An 18,303-nucleotide genomic window follows, 5' to 3' on the forward strand; every position below is an offset into this window, starting at 1 on the left:
TGTCCGTCTCCAGATAGGTTTTCTGCGTTGGCTCAGGTGAAGTCTGCTCGTCTGGAGTCTTCTGCTCGAGTAAAGTGGTCTGCTGCTGGGCCATTGAGTGGGGCAGCCTGGGGCTCTCCGGTTGGATCTGGTCTTCAGGCTGATCTGGGTTTGTGGTGGCGAAGCCGGGGGGAGGTGGTGGTTTACCAAATGCTTGCAGGCTGTTTGGGTCGAGCACGTTGGATGTCACCTCATCCAGAAATTGAGAAAACTTCAGTTTGGCTGTGATCTTTTCCTCCAGCAGCCACTGTAGTTTTACACTCTCAGCGCTGGTGTGGATTGGTGTAGGGCCCCTCCCCTGACACAGCCCACCCCTTTCTGGCCATGCGGGGAGTTTGTTATAGTAGCTGCCTTCTCCCTGCTCCACCTCTGGACGATGCCCGCCATGAGGCCTACTGGAAGCTGGAAGCTTCCCACACCCTTTGTCTTGTCTGAGTCGAGTTTTAAAAGCTTCCCGGCTCTGCCTCTTGATGGAGCTGTGCAGGTAGCAGGTCACCCCGGAGCTCCAGCTGTACAGGCTGCCGGTTCCTGCGCTGCTGCTCCTGCTGCTTCCTGGGCCACTAGGGCTGGATGCATGGCTTGTCGAGGACTGGTTAGAAGATTGGCCTATCAGCTCCTCCAGCCAGATGTGATCACTGTTAAACACGGAGCAGGTGGGACTAGAGAAGGCCCAAGCTCTCGGCAATGGCCGCCCCTGATTTGGTGCTCCTCTCTGGGCGAGGTAGCTGGCCGTGCTGCTTGTCCAGTCCATTGGCTTGAATCCAGTCTGCACAGATGTGTCCTCACTCTAACAGCTTCAATTGGCAGATGATCCATGGTCCAACGGATAGCTCCGATTTTAAAGAGTTTTACCCCAAATCCTGTCTCACTATTGTGCAAGCCTGACCTAAAAGTGATCCGATACTTTTCACTCTAGGCAGAACAGATGGCCTCCTTCAGTGCCAGCATAACCCCCTGCTATGTCAGGCAAGGACATCCATGTTCTGAGACCAAAGTCAAAGACAATAAGAAATCACAGCTCCTGAGCTGTTTATCTGCAGAGGCTTCGGGTTTGGGTTTAATGAGAGGGAATTTTCATACACTCCTAGCGAGCGTCTTTTGCTAGTTGAGCAGCGATTACTCTGAGGGTGCTGTTCTTAATTAGACTGTCTATTGATAGCGGAGCAGGCAGAGCTTTTTCAGCTTTTTCCAGGTCAGTGGTCGTATAAGAGCATTGATCCAGCAGAGCACATGGCAGCTGACACAAAAACACAGACTAATGGACACACTCGTTGGGTAATGGATTACGCTAATCTCATCAATATCTCTCATTAACAAAACAGCACTGCTTATGAAAAAGTAAATATAAGGCGAACTGTAGTATACCAATTTGTGAGTTTTCTGCTTTGCCTTATTTAGTATAATTACTCCCTGGAGATGAAAGAAAGATCAGGTTAACCAGGAGATAGAACATTTTAACTCAAGCTCGAGCTTTGGAGATATTGTTTTTGATAGTTTTGAGATCTAGATTAGGTATTCATGATGAGCGAAAGGCAAGAGAAGAGCGTGTAAAGGCATAACTCTTTATACTAGCCGTTGACAAAAGTTTGCATTTGCCTTTCACGGTGGGAAACTGAAGGAGCAACTTTTAGCATGGAAGCTAGGAAGAGCAACAAACCATCGTACGGAGTCACGCCGATCAGTTCAGTCCACAGTTTATCAATTATAAATGATCATTTTGTCGTAGTAATATTTTTGTTTTTGAATGTTCTGGTGGCACGAAGGTGAAAGCTCAGCCACAACATTAAAATCGCTGACAGGAGAAGTGAATACAATGTTCTGCTGGGAAACTTTTGTTGTTATGCCTGATTGGTGTATACTTCAGTGTATATGTGTGTGGTCAATCTAAAATGTTCACAGATGAGCTTTACGGTTTCTTTTAATTTAAAGGAATAGTTCTATCTTTTTCTAAAATGTAATTTTTCACTTTCTTATTAGATTAAAGGGGAACTACCATTATTTACAACCTGGACCTTATTTCTGGCATAAAATACTTCATATAACTTCGGTGTCATTTGGATTCGTTCGAGAAAGAAGATCAGCATATATCCATATAATGGGAGTGACTGGGGCACCGAAACGCAGCCTATCTATTCGCGGACGTGCAGCGGTTTGTTGTTCTTTGGCCAGCTCCTCATCCGTATACTCTGGCTCGAAACGGTAAGGACGTCCATCATAAACAAAGTCGTCGTCCACAACCTCAGAATCGGAAAAATATTCAGCCCTGTTGCAAAAAACTAGCAGTAGCAAATTACAGGTAAACAAGCCACGTGGGGTGCATGCGGCACTCAGAGATGACATCATCCAGGTCAGAGGTTGGTAGGTCAATCTACAGACCATAATAACAGGCAACTCCAGACTCAACAGGGAATAGCACTAGCGTATCATAACAAAATGTTAGTGACATTAATGAGTTTTGCGACAGATAATGCGTTATTTAGAGGCTGCGTTTCGGTGCCCCAGTCACTTCCACTACATAGATATACGCAGATCTAAATATTGTCCGAACGACTCCAAATGACACCAAAGTTATATGGGTGAGTAAATGATCGTATTTTATGCCAGAAATAAGGTCCAGGTTGTAAAAAATGGTAATTCCCTTTTAAGAAGATCGATACGATTTGTGGAGCTGTAGCCATAATACAGTTAGTTTAGGTGTCCTGTTCAGTAATACATTAAGTAATCCTATCAATATGGAAAAGATTTATTGTGTGTTTAAAACATAAAGAGACCTTGGATTGTGGAAGTATTGATGATAACAATATTAATGCACTCTACATAAATGGACAGGGTAGAGTCAACTTATCTGCTGAGGAAGCTGAAGGTCCTTCAGTGTCCAGGGAGCACTCTCGAGGACATTTTTTGACTCTTAAGTGGCGTCAGTAATCTGCCACGATGTAGCCTGATGGAGCAGCTGCATCTCGACTCTAATAAAGTGGTCGGGAAAGGTCGGTTCTGTCCTGAGATGCTCCCTTGACCCAGCGCAGGTGGTGGGATACAGGGGGCGGCCAAGCTGTCATCTTTAATGGAGAACATGTCCCTTCAGTGACCGGTTGCTTCATCCGCAGTGTCAACCACAGGTCCTCTCCTCTGCTGTCAGACTCGATCAGACTAATCAAGCCTCTAACCAATTACGCAATACCTTCACACATAGTATTATTAATATTACTAATATTTCCAGTGTACAACAATGTGTGCACTAATGTCAACACAGCGTTTGAGAAATGTTTTGGAAAATTTAAATAGTTCTTTGCTTGAGTATGTCTTTTGTACTTTTTACTTATTGATCGTATTTACTGTTTCATGTTCTCTTAACAATATTTAAACGATGTGACACACCCAGCATAACATTATGACCACCTTCCTAATATTCTGTAGGTCTCCCTTGTGCCTCCAAAACAGTTGTGACTCATCAGAGAATAGACATGGGCCTTCTGAGGGTGTCCTGTGGTGTCTGGCAACAGGATGTTGTTAGTGGGGGCCTTTGTGTCCTATGGGTTGAGGGGAGGGGCCTCTGAGGATCATCACACAGATACTTGATCATTTTGGGATCTAGTGAATTTGGAGGCCAGGTCAACACCTTGTGCTCTTTTTCAAGTTTTTTTTGAGTTGTTCCTAAACAGTTTTTGTGTGTGTGCCTGTGTCAGGCTGCATCCTGCTGGGGATGGCTGCTGCCATCAAGGAGTGTCATTGCTATGGGGTGGTGGTGCCTGGTCTTGTCTAGGTGGGTGCTACATGTCTAAGTAACATCCACATGAATGAATGCCAGGTCCAAAAGTTTCCCAGCAGAATACTGAATTGTCACAAGATGGTCAATGTTATTTACTTCTCCCGTCAGTGGTCCTAATGTTATGGCTGATTGGTGTATATTATATATTCATGCACTGCAAAATGTGTCCTAACCTACCAGCCACGGCCGCTGTTAAGTTCAGATTTTCTGGCCTCACTTTACTTAACTCCCACCATAATCATTTTCCTGATACGCATACAATCTGTATCATGGAGACAGCTCTCCAATACTGAAGCATGTATTCATATGGGCATACTGTAGCTGTACTGTTCATCAATATTCAGGCGGTTACATAACTGCATCAATAACACTTCTGTTAGTCTGTGCATGGGAGGACTGTAAGAGCGATCGGGATTAGTGGCAGTTTGACAGAAATAAAATAGCACATTCAAAGAGGTGTCGGGTGGAGGGGGGGTGGGTGGGGGTTATTAAAAGTGTTAAATATGTACGAAACTTGATTGAAGGTTTAATCTTCTACAGTACTCATGAGGGAGGGTGGGGGGGGGGCTCATTGCAGCATCCGCATTTAAACTTCTTATTTTCCACTGGTGTGCTGGAAAGTTTCTTTGTCTTTTATTATTCTGAGCTGCTACCATCTAATTTAATGTCTAAGAATAAGGCCAGGGAGCAGACCCACGGCTTGTCCTACCTGCACAGCCTTCCCCCAAGAAATCACCTTGGATCAGATGGGGATAATAAACTGCATAGTGCATCCTGTCATGTATAGGAGCCAGACTGTTTGGGTCTCCAGGGGCATCATTAGCGCTGCATCCGATATGTTCTAGCCATGACTGGGTGGCTTGCTGCGCGCACAGACTTGGGCCCCACACCCTGGCCGCTGCTGCAGCCCATCCGAGTCACCCATGGGACCACCATGTTTGTCTGGAGGAGGCTACAGGAACACCAAGCCTTCAGCGCAGACGCATCTCTATATCATTTCCTCCCCGCTCCATCCCTCCTTTTTTTTTCCCCTTCTCTTTCCATTGTGCCACCATTTCTCACCATTTCCAGGAAGACTCAGGTCTCTCCTATGATGAATGTCTTTAATAATCTCTTTTCAATCTCAGGAGGAGGAGAGGGGTGGGAGCCAATTTAGAACTATCGCCCTGACAGGAGAGACTGTCAGCCCGTGGCTGCCCAGAGGTAATGGCGCTGAAATGGATTCCCGCTACAAGCGCAGAAGTGGATATAATTGGTGATGCTTGCTTGCTCCGTGGTTGCATTCTGCTTTCCCTCGCCGGCTAGTTGTGTCGCTGCCTGGCCGGGCCGAGTCTCTGCAGGGGCCGCAGCTTGCGTCCCTCGCTAAGCCTGCAGAGCTGATTAAATGCCACAGCTGATCAGCCCCGGCCACGAAGCAGTACGGCTGCTCAGCTGTTACTATGGCAGTGTGTTTTGCCTCTGCTCAGGCTGCCTTCCCCGTCAGATCAAAGACTGCTCTCCCATCTGTCCACGCAGCTTTATGCTAAACACTGGCTGGACAGGAAATCAGTGTGATGCCTTTCAGAATGACAAAAGCAGATTTAACGGGAGTAAAATAAAATGGATGTATGTTGGAGAAAAAGTAATCATCTGCACTATTTAATTGAAAACTTGAGGCAACATGCTATCAACGAGATCAGTGTCTCCCTCCCCTGCTCGGTTGTTCAAAAGCAACAGGAACAGGCGCCGATTGATTTCAGATTGTTAGAAGCACTTTCCGAGAATCACTTAACCTGTTCCTATCTTTAGGTCTGCATATTGGATGCTCGAGTGCGGAGCTCGCTAACTGCGTCTCCATCTTAGCTGAGCCCGTCAATAATGGCTAACAGGTGCACCCGCGAGAGGCCGGGGAACAGGAAACGGCAATCCGTGTCGTGCAGAGACTCTTGTCAATGCCTCGGGACCCGCGCGGTCGCTTTCAGAGAAGCACACTGTGCAAACAGATGAGGACGGGCTAAATTGAATAAGGGCCAGCTCATCACGGAGGTGCAGAGATGGGTTTCCTGGGATCACCCGCGGAACAAACAGTGAGGCCTGCAATAACATCAGTCAGGCAGCAATTATAGAAAAGCACATAATGCGTACCACAACAGCGATGAGCATCTGTTTCTGACAGGCGGCGCGTTGCCACAGTTTCGTCTTTACAGAGCGCTCAGAAACAGCTCGATCAAAGACTTCAGGAGTGTAAACACGCGCCTCTGAATACAGTAGAGTTACAGTCTGTGACTTGTGGCTTTGACTTGTAGCCGGATGATGATTCTATGAGGAGGTGGACCGGCTGACCTCAATGCATGTCATTATCATACCACAGTCTTCTGTCAACAGAGTCTGTCATGTCACCGTGTGTGTGTGTGTGTGTGTGTAGTAGCTCAGTCGCTCTGCAAACGGCGACCGTAGCATCGTGCGGCAGATTCCGCCGAGCTGTGATCACGAGCGTTTTCACGACTGAACAGACGAAGAGACGAGCGCCGCCTGCAGAAACTCCCCGGAAAAAAATCAACAGGGATTCATTTTAATTATCTTCACAGGAGCAGCGGTGGGATGTCGTGAAACGCATTCACAAAGCATGTGTTTGATTTTTTTTTTTTTTTATGCAACGTCTACTGCTTTTCACGCTGCACTCTCATTTGACAGCACGGTACCTCATAGTATGTGCAAGTAAAGCTGAAACCGTTAATTGATTCACCATTCAGACATCTCAGAAAATTGGAAAACCATGTGTATGTAAAATGCAAAATATGCTATAGGTAGGCTACAACATGTCAATTCTACTTAAAGTTTTTACGTTTCATTGAGAAATGAACCTCCAAAATAATCAAAACAGAACATAATGAGGAATAGTAACAGTAAAAGCTGCATAATAGATGTGTAATGATAATTACACAGTCATATAATAGCAGAGCTCCCTCTTGGGGGCATTTTTCGTTTTCAGAATGGAGTATTAAGTGTCCCCTCCTCCACAACCTTCTCGTAAGTTGCATCTGATAAGTAAAACCTCTTTGGCCTAAGAAGGCTTCCAGGGCCTCTGTGATGTGGGACTGCCAGTTCTATATTTCTTGAATTCATAACTTTAAAATGAACCATAAAAAGGCCGTGCCTGCTTTTCTTTTAAATGATGCACGATAGGCATCTAAAAACATCAGTGCAGGTTCTTGTCAGTAAGTGTAACTAAAGCTAAGAAGAAGTGTCTTGTAATACGGCTGCTGTTTGGCTCTGCATCGCTCACCTTGGACCTATTAATGTTTATTAAAAAGTTTGACCCACTTCCTGTTTTCATATTTAATAATGCAGCCTTGGTGAGCTGCATATGATTAAGCGAATCATTTAATAAAAAAGTCGATTGCTGCAAAGGGAAATAATCTGGGTTTCTGGTGATTTTGGGAAGCGTAATAAAAAACTGCAAACAAAATAAAGAAAAAAAACAACATGGATCGTCAAGTTTCTGTCTGCTTTTGTTGGCCTCTGGATCAGAGCCTAAAGTAACCGAGCCCATACTCCATGTAATGCTCATAGTTAAATAAAGAGACACCAATTATCTAATTATAAATGTGGCATTCATGTCCCCTACGATGTCCCGTTGAGGCATCAGGGAGCCCACCAAAGATGACGCCCGGTCCAAATAAATTACTTTCAGAAAACATTTTGAAACACCGACCAAGAAAACATATTTAGAGCAAATTGCTTGTCAGGAAGATAAATGCAGCAGCAGAGAATGAGAGCACTGTTTCCACGGTTATTTATTTTTTTTCTTTTTCCAGCAACTTTCCTTGTGGCGTCCACACACACACACACACACACACACACACACACACACAGACAGGGTGCCAATTATAGTAACTGTGTGATGAGGTTTCTCATACTGAGCCCCGTGCTACCTTTCCCTCTAATCCTTTGTTATTAATTATATCTTCAACAAGCCTACACAGTTCTTGTGGTGTCAGCACCGGGTATCCATGGCAACAGCCGGTCGGTCCCAGCTCTGCAGGATGCACGCACGCTCTGCTGCCTGACAAAACCAGACCGCGGCTGGCTGGATGGCTGGCTGGCTAGCTGGCTGCAGAGATGCCTCCTCTGACAAGACGAACAACTGAACTGGACCGAAATCTCACCTCGGACGAGACTCGTAAAGATGGACGTTACCAAACTCTGAAGCGTGATCAAGAGGCTGCCACTAAAATCAGCGCTGGAATTTAAATGAGTACACTCTGTACCTAAATACATCAATTTAAAGTATTTCCAGTTTATGTCGGTTTAAGCTTCTACTCCGGTACATTCCCGAGTGACATGTTGAACTTTAAATCTATTTCACGGCTTTAGCAACTTTGCACATTATAATTTTACATTTAAACATGGCAGATTTACACATGAATTCATCAATATCTCTAATACCTAATTAGCATTCTGCACTTAACTAATTTAAGAACATTTAGATAATAACACTTGTTCATTAGCGGTCTGGAAGAAACCAGTGCATATACCAAATAAAGCTGCCTTCTTTTGGTCCAGAGGGAGATGCAGTAAGTCTGGTAAGTTGCACATGAGCCAGCGTAGGTTGGAATAGAAGCCAAATACAAATCTGAAAATAAATAAATAAATAAATAAATAAATGCGGTTTGAAAGAAGTTCTCCTGACCTCTAGTAACCTTTGCTTTAGCAGCTCGAGGCGATACCAGAATAATATGAGCGACTCTCCAAGCCACCTGTTGGTGGTGGAGTTGCAGGAAGGAGAACACTGTGGACTCTACATCCACATCTTGTTTGCATCATCTTTACATGCTTCTCTCTTCTCCTCCATCTTTTTTCCTGCCTCTACCCCGACCTATATCAGTCTGAGCTGGGATCTGCTCGAAGTGTCTTCCTGTTTTTTTCTTGCCGTCGACAATTTAGTGCTTTCTCTGGGGGGGTTTCGGGCTCTGGGTTCTGTCAGTTTGGATTTTTATTGATGCTACATAGATAAAATGAAATCAAACTGAAATAAAAGAAAGATTTATTCTATGGCGGCGCTGCATTTTAAACTCTTTTAGTGTCAGAGCACGCTTTAATGTGTTTTTACAGTCTGATAGTCTTACATTTATTTAAAGGGCCACTTCACTAATTTTTAACAGGCTTTCTATGCTTATAAAACAAGAACACCTGTGTTACAGTACTTTCAGTTGCCTACATTGCCTTTTCATTCACCTGCAGCACTCACATCTACCAGAGGAGTCTGTCTAAAACTACAAAACTGACCTCGAAAAAAAAAAATACCAGTGCTGCTCCCAGCTCAGATATTCTAATATATCTGGAACTGCAGGATAGCTCATTAACTTCCAATTAGAGCTAATGTTCAGTGAGAACAAAGTGAATTGCATGTTGCTGCTGTTCTCGCAGCACTTGGCGGGAACACATACGGGCCAAGCGGGAGCTCAGTTGGAATAAGAAAAGAGGACATATATTCTTCAAAGCGTACAGGAGATTTGACATAGTTTCGACGGCGGTGTTTCGAGGAAAGGCTTTCAATATTTTAAACAACGCTCTCTGCGGTGATGTGCTTGAGAAAATGTGCTCACAAGAAAACCTTGGGGTCTTCCTCCTCCTTGTTGAATCTTAGTTGAGCAGCGGCGCCCCCTGGTGGCTCCTGTAATCACGTACACCACGTAAGGCGATAGTTGGCTGAACAGAGAAAGAAACGTGGAGGTTTTAATGACAGCACAGATCTGCACAGAGATACGCTGCAGAGATAGAGACAGTTGACCTCCGAGGGTTTAGGTGACTCGCCGCCACGAACACGACACTGTGGGGCAAACAGGCGAAAGAGTGAGAGCACGGAGGGGAGCAATTACAGCTAAATGCCATCATCTACTGCTGAGAGAACCCAGTAAAAATGCTCAGCCTTATTTAGTTAAGAGTGCGGATGTACTGTCGAGAAAATGTATATCAACACAATCTGAAATATTATACTGGTGCAGCTGGTCTTCATATGGAGATTTAATCTGGTGATTCCCAAGATCAGGGTCGTGACCCCTAAAACGGTCGCGAGACAAATCTGAGGGGTCATGAGCCTTTTACTGAGGTAGAAGAAAATATTTGAAAAACTGTGTTATACAAATTTACAATAGTTTTTCGGTCTAAACCACATGAGAGAATGATTGCTTGGTGAAACTTTGAACCTCAGTCGGAACAGACCAGCCCAATCAGAATCAGGAGTTTTTATTTGATCGGAAGAGGTGGTTAATCCGTTCAGTGGGAAAATATTAGCGCCTAATAACTATGCAAATGCTTCGTCTGATCGTTTCTCTCTGAGTGGAATAACTACAGTCTCTCTGCGCGTGTTTGCCCCATGTGGGTTAAGCTGCAAGGTCCCGGGACCGAAACATGGAAGGAGCAAAACAAACAATGCAATGACAATTATTTCTACTTATTTATTTATTCTTATGTATGACACGTTGTATGGACTGCTTGTTGTTTTTACTGTTTTGATGGTGTGAAGTACTGCTGCCGTAACACTACAATTTCCTTTTAAATGATTAATAAATTATCTTGAATCTTAATAATCTTTAATTTCTTTCTTTTGTTTTATTTCCAGCGGGTTCAAAGTTCCACTGTGGGCAGTAGAATTAATTTATTTCAGATGCTCGTCGTGTTTTAAATGCAAACTCTCTTGTTAAATTAATGCAACAGACTTTAAAAAGAAAACAATCCCTCTGAAATGATCCAGAGCAGAAACATAAAGCAGCAGAAATACTTCCAACTCCAGCAGCTGGGGTTTAGCCTCTACCACATTCCTTTATTATAACCAGCCACATCCACGGTGCTCAGTGCACTCACATATTCATAGAAAAGTTGAACGGCGCAAGACTGATTTAACAGTGTTCCCACAAAAAATATTTTAGTTGTGCAGATGTTAACATTTTTGAGAAAATATTAAATATACGATATGCTGCCCGGGAACGTGCAGTGAGTCCGACCGACGTAAAACATGATGCAGAAAAGTTGTAAGTGTAAACAGCCTGCAGAACAGGAGCATAAAAAAAAAAAAAACACATAGTTTCATGGTCGTTTGTGCGCATCAGCAGCAAGAATGGTAAACACAGAACTACAGCATCGGTGTAAGCCAAAGCACGTCTACCCTGATAAATCTCCCTTTTAAAACTCTTAAGCCCATTAAACAGCTGAGATCACTGCCAGACACCAGTGACGTTTTTATGTTTTTATATCAAACAACTACTACGGAATATACCTTCTCTGATCCTGGCCGTGTGCATCTGCCTAAAGCGCAGAAAAATACGATTAAAAAAAAGTGTTAATGGTATAAAAGTGTATAAAAACATGACATAAACTCACGTGTAAATGAGGACGCATGTTGTTCCTCAAACAGCAACCCTTCATAGTGTAAAGAGATATGCTTAAAAGCTGCAAAGTGCGGTTCTCGTCCAAAACAGTATTAAGTGAAACAGTGTATACGGCACCTTGTGTAACTCTTGCGTCCCCCCACTCAGTAATTATATCCTCTCATGAAAGTATAAAACACCTTGAAACTTTATCGACTGCATTACCAATTAACTAAATCTTGTAAAAATGTCAATAAGAATTTAATTCAAAGCAAACCCATTTCTATGCAGATGACATCGTAGTGTGCGTTTGACATCTGAACCTCAGTTTACTCCTTTTTCGCAGGCTGCTCGATGAGTTTCCCTTTGTGGTACTTCTGTCCGATCCCGTAGGGGACGTGTGCGGCTATGGTTCCCAGCTCCTTGGCGCCCTCGATGTGGAACATCTGGTCGTCGAAGAAGATGTGCGGCCTGATCTTCTGCAGCAGGGGCCCTTTGGGAGCCCCGGCCAGGAAGAGGGCCTCGTCGATCTCCAGGCCCCAGCTGCGGAGGGTCTTGAGCACGCGGGCGCCGGAGCTGGCGGCGCTGCGGGCCGTCACCAGGAAGGTTCGGATGGGACAGTTCATGCGCTCGTTCTTGGCGTAGAATTTTCTCTGGAGCTTCCCCAGGGCCTCCAGGAAGCACTTTAAAGGGCCCTGAGAGATGCACACAATGAAAAGTATGTTATCTAATATACTGAAGAAAGTACCTCTTTCCTCTTTTAACTTTATCACCCAACCATTCTGTTATATAAATCTCATAGAAAGATGATAGACACATAAGGACAAGCTGTAGCCGTTGATTCAAAACATATTTACAGCCAGTCGAGCAGGTTCCTAGACCCTGCAGACATTTCCCACAGCCCGACGTGCACGTATCAACACTTACAGACCTCAGGAATCTATTAGGCTGCATTTGTATGCAAGTCAGCGACGGTCGGTTCTCTCTAGCGATTCTCAGACAGCTATTCGGCCACCGTGGCACAATAAAACTATCAACTCCAACCCTGATCGAAGAGCTCGTTTAAGAGGGTGTATGACAGCGAAACACTACGTCGGCAGTATTCAGAGAAGACTGAAGGGTAACTCGCAACAATAATAAAAAGAAAAAAAAAAAGCAATCAATTTTGGCTGAGAGTTTCTACACAGCTTTTACTAGAGAGCAGCTTATGGTGCCTTATATTAGGATCGATATCAGGCCTTGTGTTTGTGGTTATTCTATTAAGACAGTTTCTACTCTCTATGAGGTCAGGGCGAAGTGTTACCTGAGCGAGGGGCTTGTTCTCGTACTGCTTCTCGTGCTCGAAGAAAGTGTCCAGGCCGTGCTGCTTCACGATGATCTCCGACTCGTCCGAGAAGAGGACGGCGTCGCCATCGAACGCCACCCTCAGCTGAGTGTCGCTCAGCTGAACCTCTGACTCCCGTGCGAACATTGTGGCCGCAGCGATTCCTGACGGAGGGGAGGTTAGGGTGAAAAGTGAATGCATCGAATGCATCAAAAGTCCGGCAGCAGGTAATCTCCGACTTCACATTTTAGGACGTTTTAGTTTGAGGAGTGACCGAAACGTCACTTTCTTTCCTTCCAGAACGACATATTGGCGCACACTTTACTCTACATGCTCACAAGCAATGGCATACTGAATAGTGTGCGGATTTTGCAGTCACGGATTTACATGCAGGCCAAATGAAGTCATGTCAAAAAGCCTGGCTTGTAGTGTTAGCATGCATACAGTAATAATGAGCTTTATTTAAAAGGCACTCTTACAAAATGTTTGAGGAAAGAATAAAAAAAAATACACAATTTGAATAAATTTCACAATTTTTTCAAGCAATATTTTGAGAAGAGATAAAACAGATTTTAGATCATCCCACAGAACAGCCATTACTCACAGACTGTGCTCTGGGAACAACGAACAAAGATCGCAACCTGTTAGTATATGGAGTATATTGATGTAGCTGGAGGCCTGGTGGAGTAAAGCCTTGAAAGTCATTAATAATATTTCTATGCATGATGCGAGCAACTGTGGTCTTAGAAAGTTACGAGTCGATTTTATCTACAAACACATAAGTGGGGCTAATTTATTAGAAGCTAACTTATTCCATTTTGCTTCTTTTAGTCTGAAAACTCAAATACATTCAATTTATAATGACATATATCTTATTTTCATAATGATATCCTTGTATTTAAGAAGCGTATTATTCATTTCAGTGATATTTAGAGCCTTTCTGCTTCATATATATGTTTGTTTATGTGTTCATTCGGAGCCATGAATCCCACGCCGTCTTCAACCGGCTCCTTCTCGCAGCTCAGCATGAGGTCGTGATTTCCCTCAAAAGCGCGAATGAGTCACGCGCAAAGTCAACATGCGAGCGTGTAAATATCAGAACTGCATAAACAACCCAAGGCTAATGAACAAAGCCGACAGCCTCAGCTATTCACCGGGACACTAAAGGGTTTCAATCAAAGCCGGCGGCAGCGCTTACCTTCCTCTATGGCCTCTGTGACCTTCTCTGAATCTTTGGAGAGGTAAAGATTCGTCATGTAGGCCTTCAGGTAACCTATAGGACTCTGCCCTCCCGTCATACAGAACCTCTCTATGGTCAGATCTGAAAGACGGAAAGCACGATGGAGATGTTTGAAGAAATAAATAACCCCTTTCTTTCCATTCATCCGGCTCCATCACGTGTTTGACTTAAGGTGCAGCGTACCGTAGTGATTGATGCTGTTTATGAGGCGCACTCCGACCTGGGCATGGTTGTTAGTCATTAAGACGATGTCAAACAGCTCCTCGCTGTCGGGGTAGAGCTCCCGCAGCCGAGAGTTGACATTCATCAGCGCCTGAGAGAGAAGGAGAGAGAGAGGAGGGACAGCTTGGTTTACAAAGCCCAAAGCCAGGATATTGAGTCAGTTCATGGTGAGGTTACACCAGAGGTTTTACAATAGTTCAACCACACGGTTAAATCAGTAAATGAGGACATCAAGGCAAAGCAGAAAAAAAGCAATCTTTGTATGGACACAGAGGGTAAAGCCACAGTCAAACTCAAGGTCCTTTTAGAGTAGTGCGGGACATAGACGCGAGCCATTTACACATCAGTCTGGCTCGCCCTGTAAGAACGCCACCCAAACGCTAGTCAGAGCTGTGTATTTTTTGCCAGTCGGGTTCATTTTTGTTTCTACTTCCTGCTTCACTTTCAACAATCACATCTACTTACAGCAGAAGTCTAAACCACCTATATAAGAGTTCCACTTCTGCAAAGGAAGCAGGCCGGTTGGAGGGTGTGGTGGGATATCCTTCTCTGACTCATAACCCGGACAAGTCTGAACGCACCAAATGATGTGAATCATTTTCGAAAATCCCGTCAAATCTTTCAGAAGGAGCTTCTTATGTCATAAGTTGCCTGAGAGTCATAATGATTTTACATTTTCTTCAGTATTAAAGTAAATACACTGATAGCTGCCCGTACTTCAATAAGTACATCTGCTAATAGCTCATGTGGCGTACGTTTAATGGTGCCAATTGACCAAAATAAGAACAAACATATATAATAGAGCTTAAAGTTTAGCCCGCAGCTAACCCTACACATATTACACTACACTAACTACTACATGACTATGACCACCAATAACCAAGACAACGTCATGTCATGTGACAGTTTATATTCTTTCAATCAGTTCAACCAGATGTTTTCACGACAAAAGTGAGAAAATGTGCACTAATTAAACAATATGTCACATTCCTATCCCTTTAGAGCAGAGGTGTCAAACTCATTTTTGTTCAGGGGCCACATGCAGCCCAACTTGATCTCAAGCGGGCCGGACCAGTAAGATAACAGCATGATAACCTATAAGTAATGACAACTCCAGATTTTGTCCATTTGTTTTAGAGCAAAAAAGAAATTTCTTAACAAAAGTAAGTGAAATTTGGGTACATTGCTGTCTGCTGTTTAGTCCTGGGTCTCAGTGTTAGTGTTCTGTCCACTTCTCTTACTAAAACAGTGGACAAATTAGGGATATCAGATATTTTCATTGAAAAATTGCAGTCTATGTGATTTTTGCACTTTCCAAATTCATGCTGCGGGCCAGATTAGACCCTCTGGTCGGCCGGTTTTGGCCCGCGGGCCATATGTTTGACAGCTGTGCTTTAGAGTGATGACATGGTCTCATTATTGTCCTCTGCCAGTTTATTAGGTACACCTTGCTAAAATTAGCCGAGCCTAATCCATCCACCCTGAAACACTTAAATGAAAATAGCTTTAAAGATGCATTAATTAATCTTACAAAACTTATCATCATTTTTGGAAGCCACCATTTGTGCCGTGATTGAGTTTTATTATACTGGGAGGAACTTCTAATAGTTTGTCCAACATGTTTTGTATCACTAAGACTAAGCAGACAAAGCGTTTCTCATTATGCCTCAACACAACTAAATAGCTCCTTGAACTGCATCGTCCGAATGATCCAACAGCTCAACATTATTACCGTCATGGAAGTTGGATGCATTGCAGGGCTGTAGTTGTAGAAGTTGTACATGTTGTAATTTTAGACAGATTCATAGTCCTACAAGTGACTGTATGCAGTAAAGAACTGAATTAGCGTTTCCAGAATCCCAAACACGGGAAAACAATCAAACAGCACAAAGATCGACGTTGTTATCCCTTCACATGGACGGGTTTGCAATAAATTGATGCCCACGGTGCCTGTTTTCACCTGTGCCGTCACGTCTGTAGACTACAGAGACAACGATTATACAGCTAAGGGATGCAAGACTGCACCTCTCGATAACATGACGCTAAACGTGCCCGAGAGCGGTCTGATGAATGCCAACGCTCGTCCAGATATGGACTCTGGACATCAGTCAACCATTGTGGGGAGTCACAAAGTAAAGTAGACTTGAATGGAATAGCTACAGGTTTTTCTGGTTGATAATTCTTGATCCCACTGCTTGTTTGGCAGCATTCTGAGTGGGAGTGGTGCAGGTTTTAAAACAACGGAGAGCTTTAAAGTGAATCCTCGCTTTAAGTCAGGTATTTCTCTTATTTTGACCGCACTCTGAAGACATTAGATAACTCTAAAGATAACTAATTTTATAAGTTTGTTGTTGTTGTTTTTTGTATGTACGTCTGGTTCTGGATCAAAAGTTTTGCACCAACTTAGTGATTTAGAAAAAGGAACTGCAGGATGAAAAAACAAAACATGGAGTAACAGTTTTTTGACTGTACTGACTGATTTCTTTGACACCATGTAGAGACGTTGTCGCAGGTAAAACAAAGATTTAAGTCTCAGAAACACACTCTACCAGACTCTGCATGAACTTGTGCATGTCTGTTTGCGTGCATATTTTGTAAAAAAGTGCATACTGTGTCAACATAGTGCCAAATGCATGTATTTCAGGGAGCCACACCCTGCAAAACTTGCATCAGGTTGACACTTCCTGGGCTCGGGCCTACCTACCTTGACGAAGGGGAAAGCAGCTCCTGGCTTCAGAGGCTCGTTTTCATGCTCCTGCTGATAAGCCACATACGTCTCAACTCCTTCCTCCTCGTAGACCTTCCTCTCTGCTGCCATGTTGAAGAGGGTGCGGGAGGACACGGCGATGGTGACAGCATACCGGGGTTTGGGCTGCGGGAAGTGGATGGAAAAGCAGAAACATTATATATATGTGTCTATGAAATACTTAGACTTGTTTAGCAATAACACTAGTTGCAAGCTTAAGTTGCACTCAAGCTTATAGTACAAAAAATAGTGACATTCCCCAGTTTGGGATTAATAAAGCACCTATCTAAACACTTACAGGTCTCGGTTTCTTTGTTTTGAGGTTGTCAAAAAAAGCTTTGGCCGCAGCCCAGTCTTGTTCCTCGCCGTTTTCATCCGGTGCAGTTGAGTCGCTTGGTTTGATTTCACTCATGTTTGTTTAAATAAATTGCCGTGTGTCTAAAAACCCCTGACAAGACCCAAATAAGCCGAGACTGGTGAAACTGGAAAACTTTGCGGAAGTGTAGTAAGGGAATGGATGGTGGGCGTGGCTTCCACCGGTGACGCGCTGGTCCTGAGCATCACACGCGTCACGCGGTTTATTGTTGTAAATGACCCAGAAAGAGTGAGTTTCTTCAATCTGCTCTATTTTCTTGGTAAAAGTAGTGGAACACGCTCACAGTGCTTGCTATATCTAAACCTCAATGTTATTAATAATTAATGAAACACATTAATATATATGTAAAAGCAAAGGCAACAAGTTTCAGAGGCTAAAATAATGACACAGTGCTATTTTTTTTTTGCATGAAGAATTACAGTTCTACTTGTGTTGACATTTGACAACAAAGCATCAGATTTTATAAGCCCTAAAAAAAAATATATATATATATATAAAATGTATTTAGTGGTGTAAAAGGTATAATATTACCAAGTATGACATAGAAAGAAAATACAGATGACCCAGTGTAGGATTTAATCAGAATCAGAATCAGAAACAGAATACTTTATTAATCCTTCGAGGAAATTGTTTTGTTGCTGTTGCTCCCATACAGTGACAGTTGCTAGTTGAATAAAGGTAATGCAAAAATATATAAAAAAAAAATAAGTAAGATGCATTTAAAGTAAAGGAACAATATTGCACAAGTACTCACAATATACAGAGGTAGAGGTTGCAAATAAATTAACATATCCATATCCTATAACTATTAATAGGGACATATCCATCCTGTGATTGCTGTCAGCAAAGCCATATAATATATAACGATATTCATATTTTGTATCTTTGTCCTTCCTTATGGGCGGCACAGTGGCGTGGTGGTTAGCACTGATGCCTCACAGCAAGAAGGTCACCAGGTTCGAATCCATGGGCCAGCTGGCCTTTCTGTGTGGAGTTTGCATGTTCTCCCTGTGTCTGCGTGGGTTCTCTCCGGGTACTCCGGCTTCCTCCCACCATCCAAAGGCATGCTCATTAGGTTAATTGGTGATTCTAAATTGGCCGTAGGTGTGCGTGTGAGTGTGAATGGTTGTCTGTCTCTCTGTGTTAGCCCTGCGATGGACTGGCGACCTGTCCAGGGTGTACCCCTGCCTCTCGCCCGATGACAGCTGGGATAGGCTCCAGCAGACCCCCGTGACCCT

General features: G+C 43.6%; 1 protein-coding gene across 1 annotated transcript; it reads right to left on the reverse strand.

The window, feature by feature from the left end:
- Positions 1-10,587: 10,587 nt before the first annotated feature.
- On the reverse strand, positions 10,588-17,214 carry LOC311499836 (cytosolic 5'-nucleotidase 1A-like). The gene is made up of 6 exons (XM_084560973.1): positions 16,988-17,214; positions 16,648-16,815; positions 13,905-14,034; positions 13,680-13,802; positions 12,461-12,645; positions 10,588-11,852 (listed from the first exon to the last, which is right to left on the reverse strand). The coding sequence occupies exons 1-6, from the start codon at positions 17,099-17,101 to the stop codon at positions 11,487-11,489; spliced, it is 1,086 nt and encodes a 361-aa protein (XP_084417099.1). The 5' UTR covers positions 17,102-17,214; the 3' UTR covers positions 10,588-11,486.
- Between the last annotated feature and the right edge of the window lie 1,089 nt (positions 17,215-18,303).

This window comes from Chelon labrosus (assembly GCF_963514085.1).
Source record: "Chelon labrosus genome assembly, chromosome: 14".
NCBI classification, from domain to species: Eukaryota; Metazoa; Chordata; class Actinopteri; order Mugiliformes; family Mugilidae; genus Chelon; species Chelon labrosus.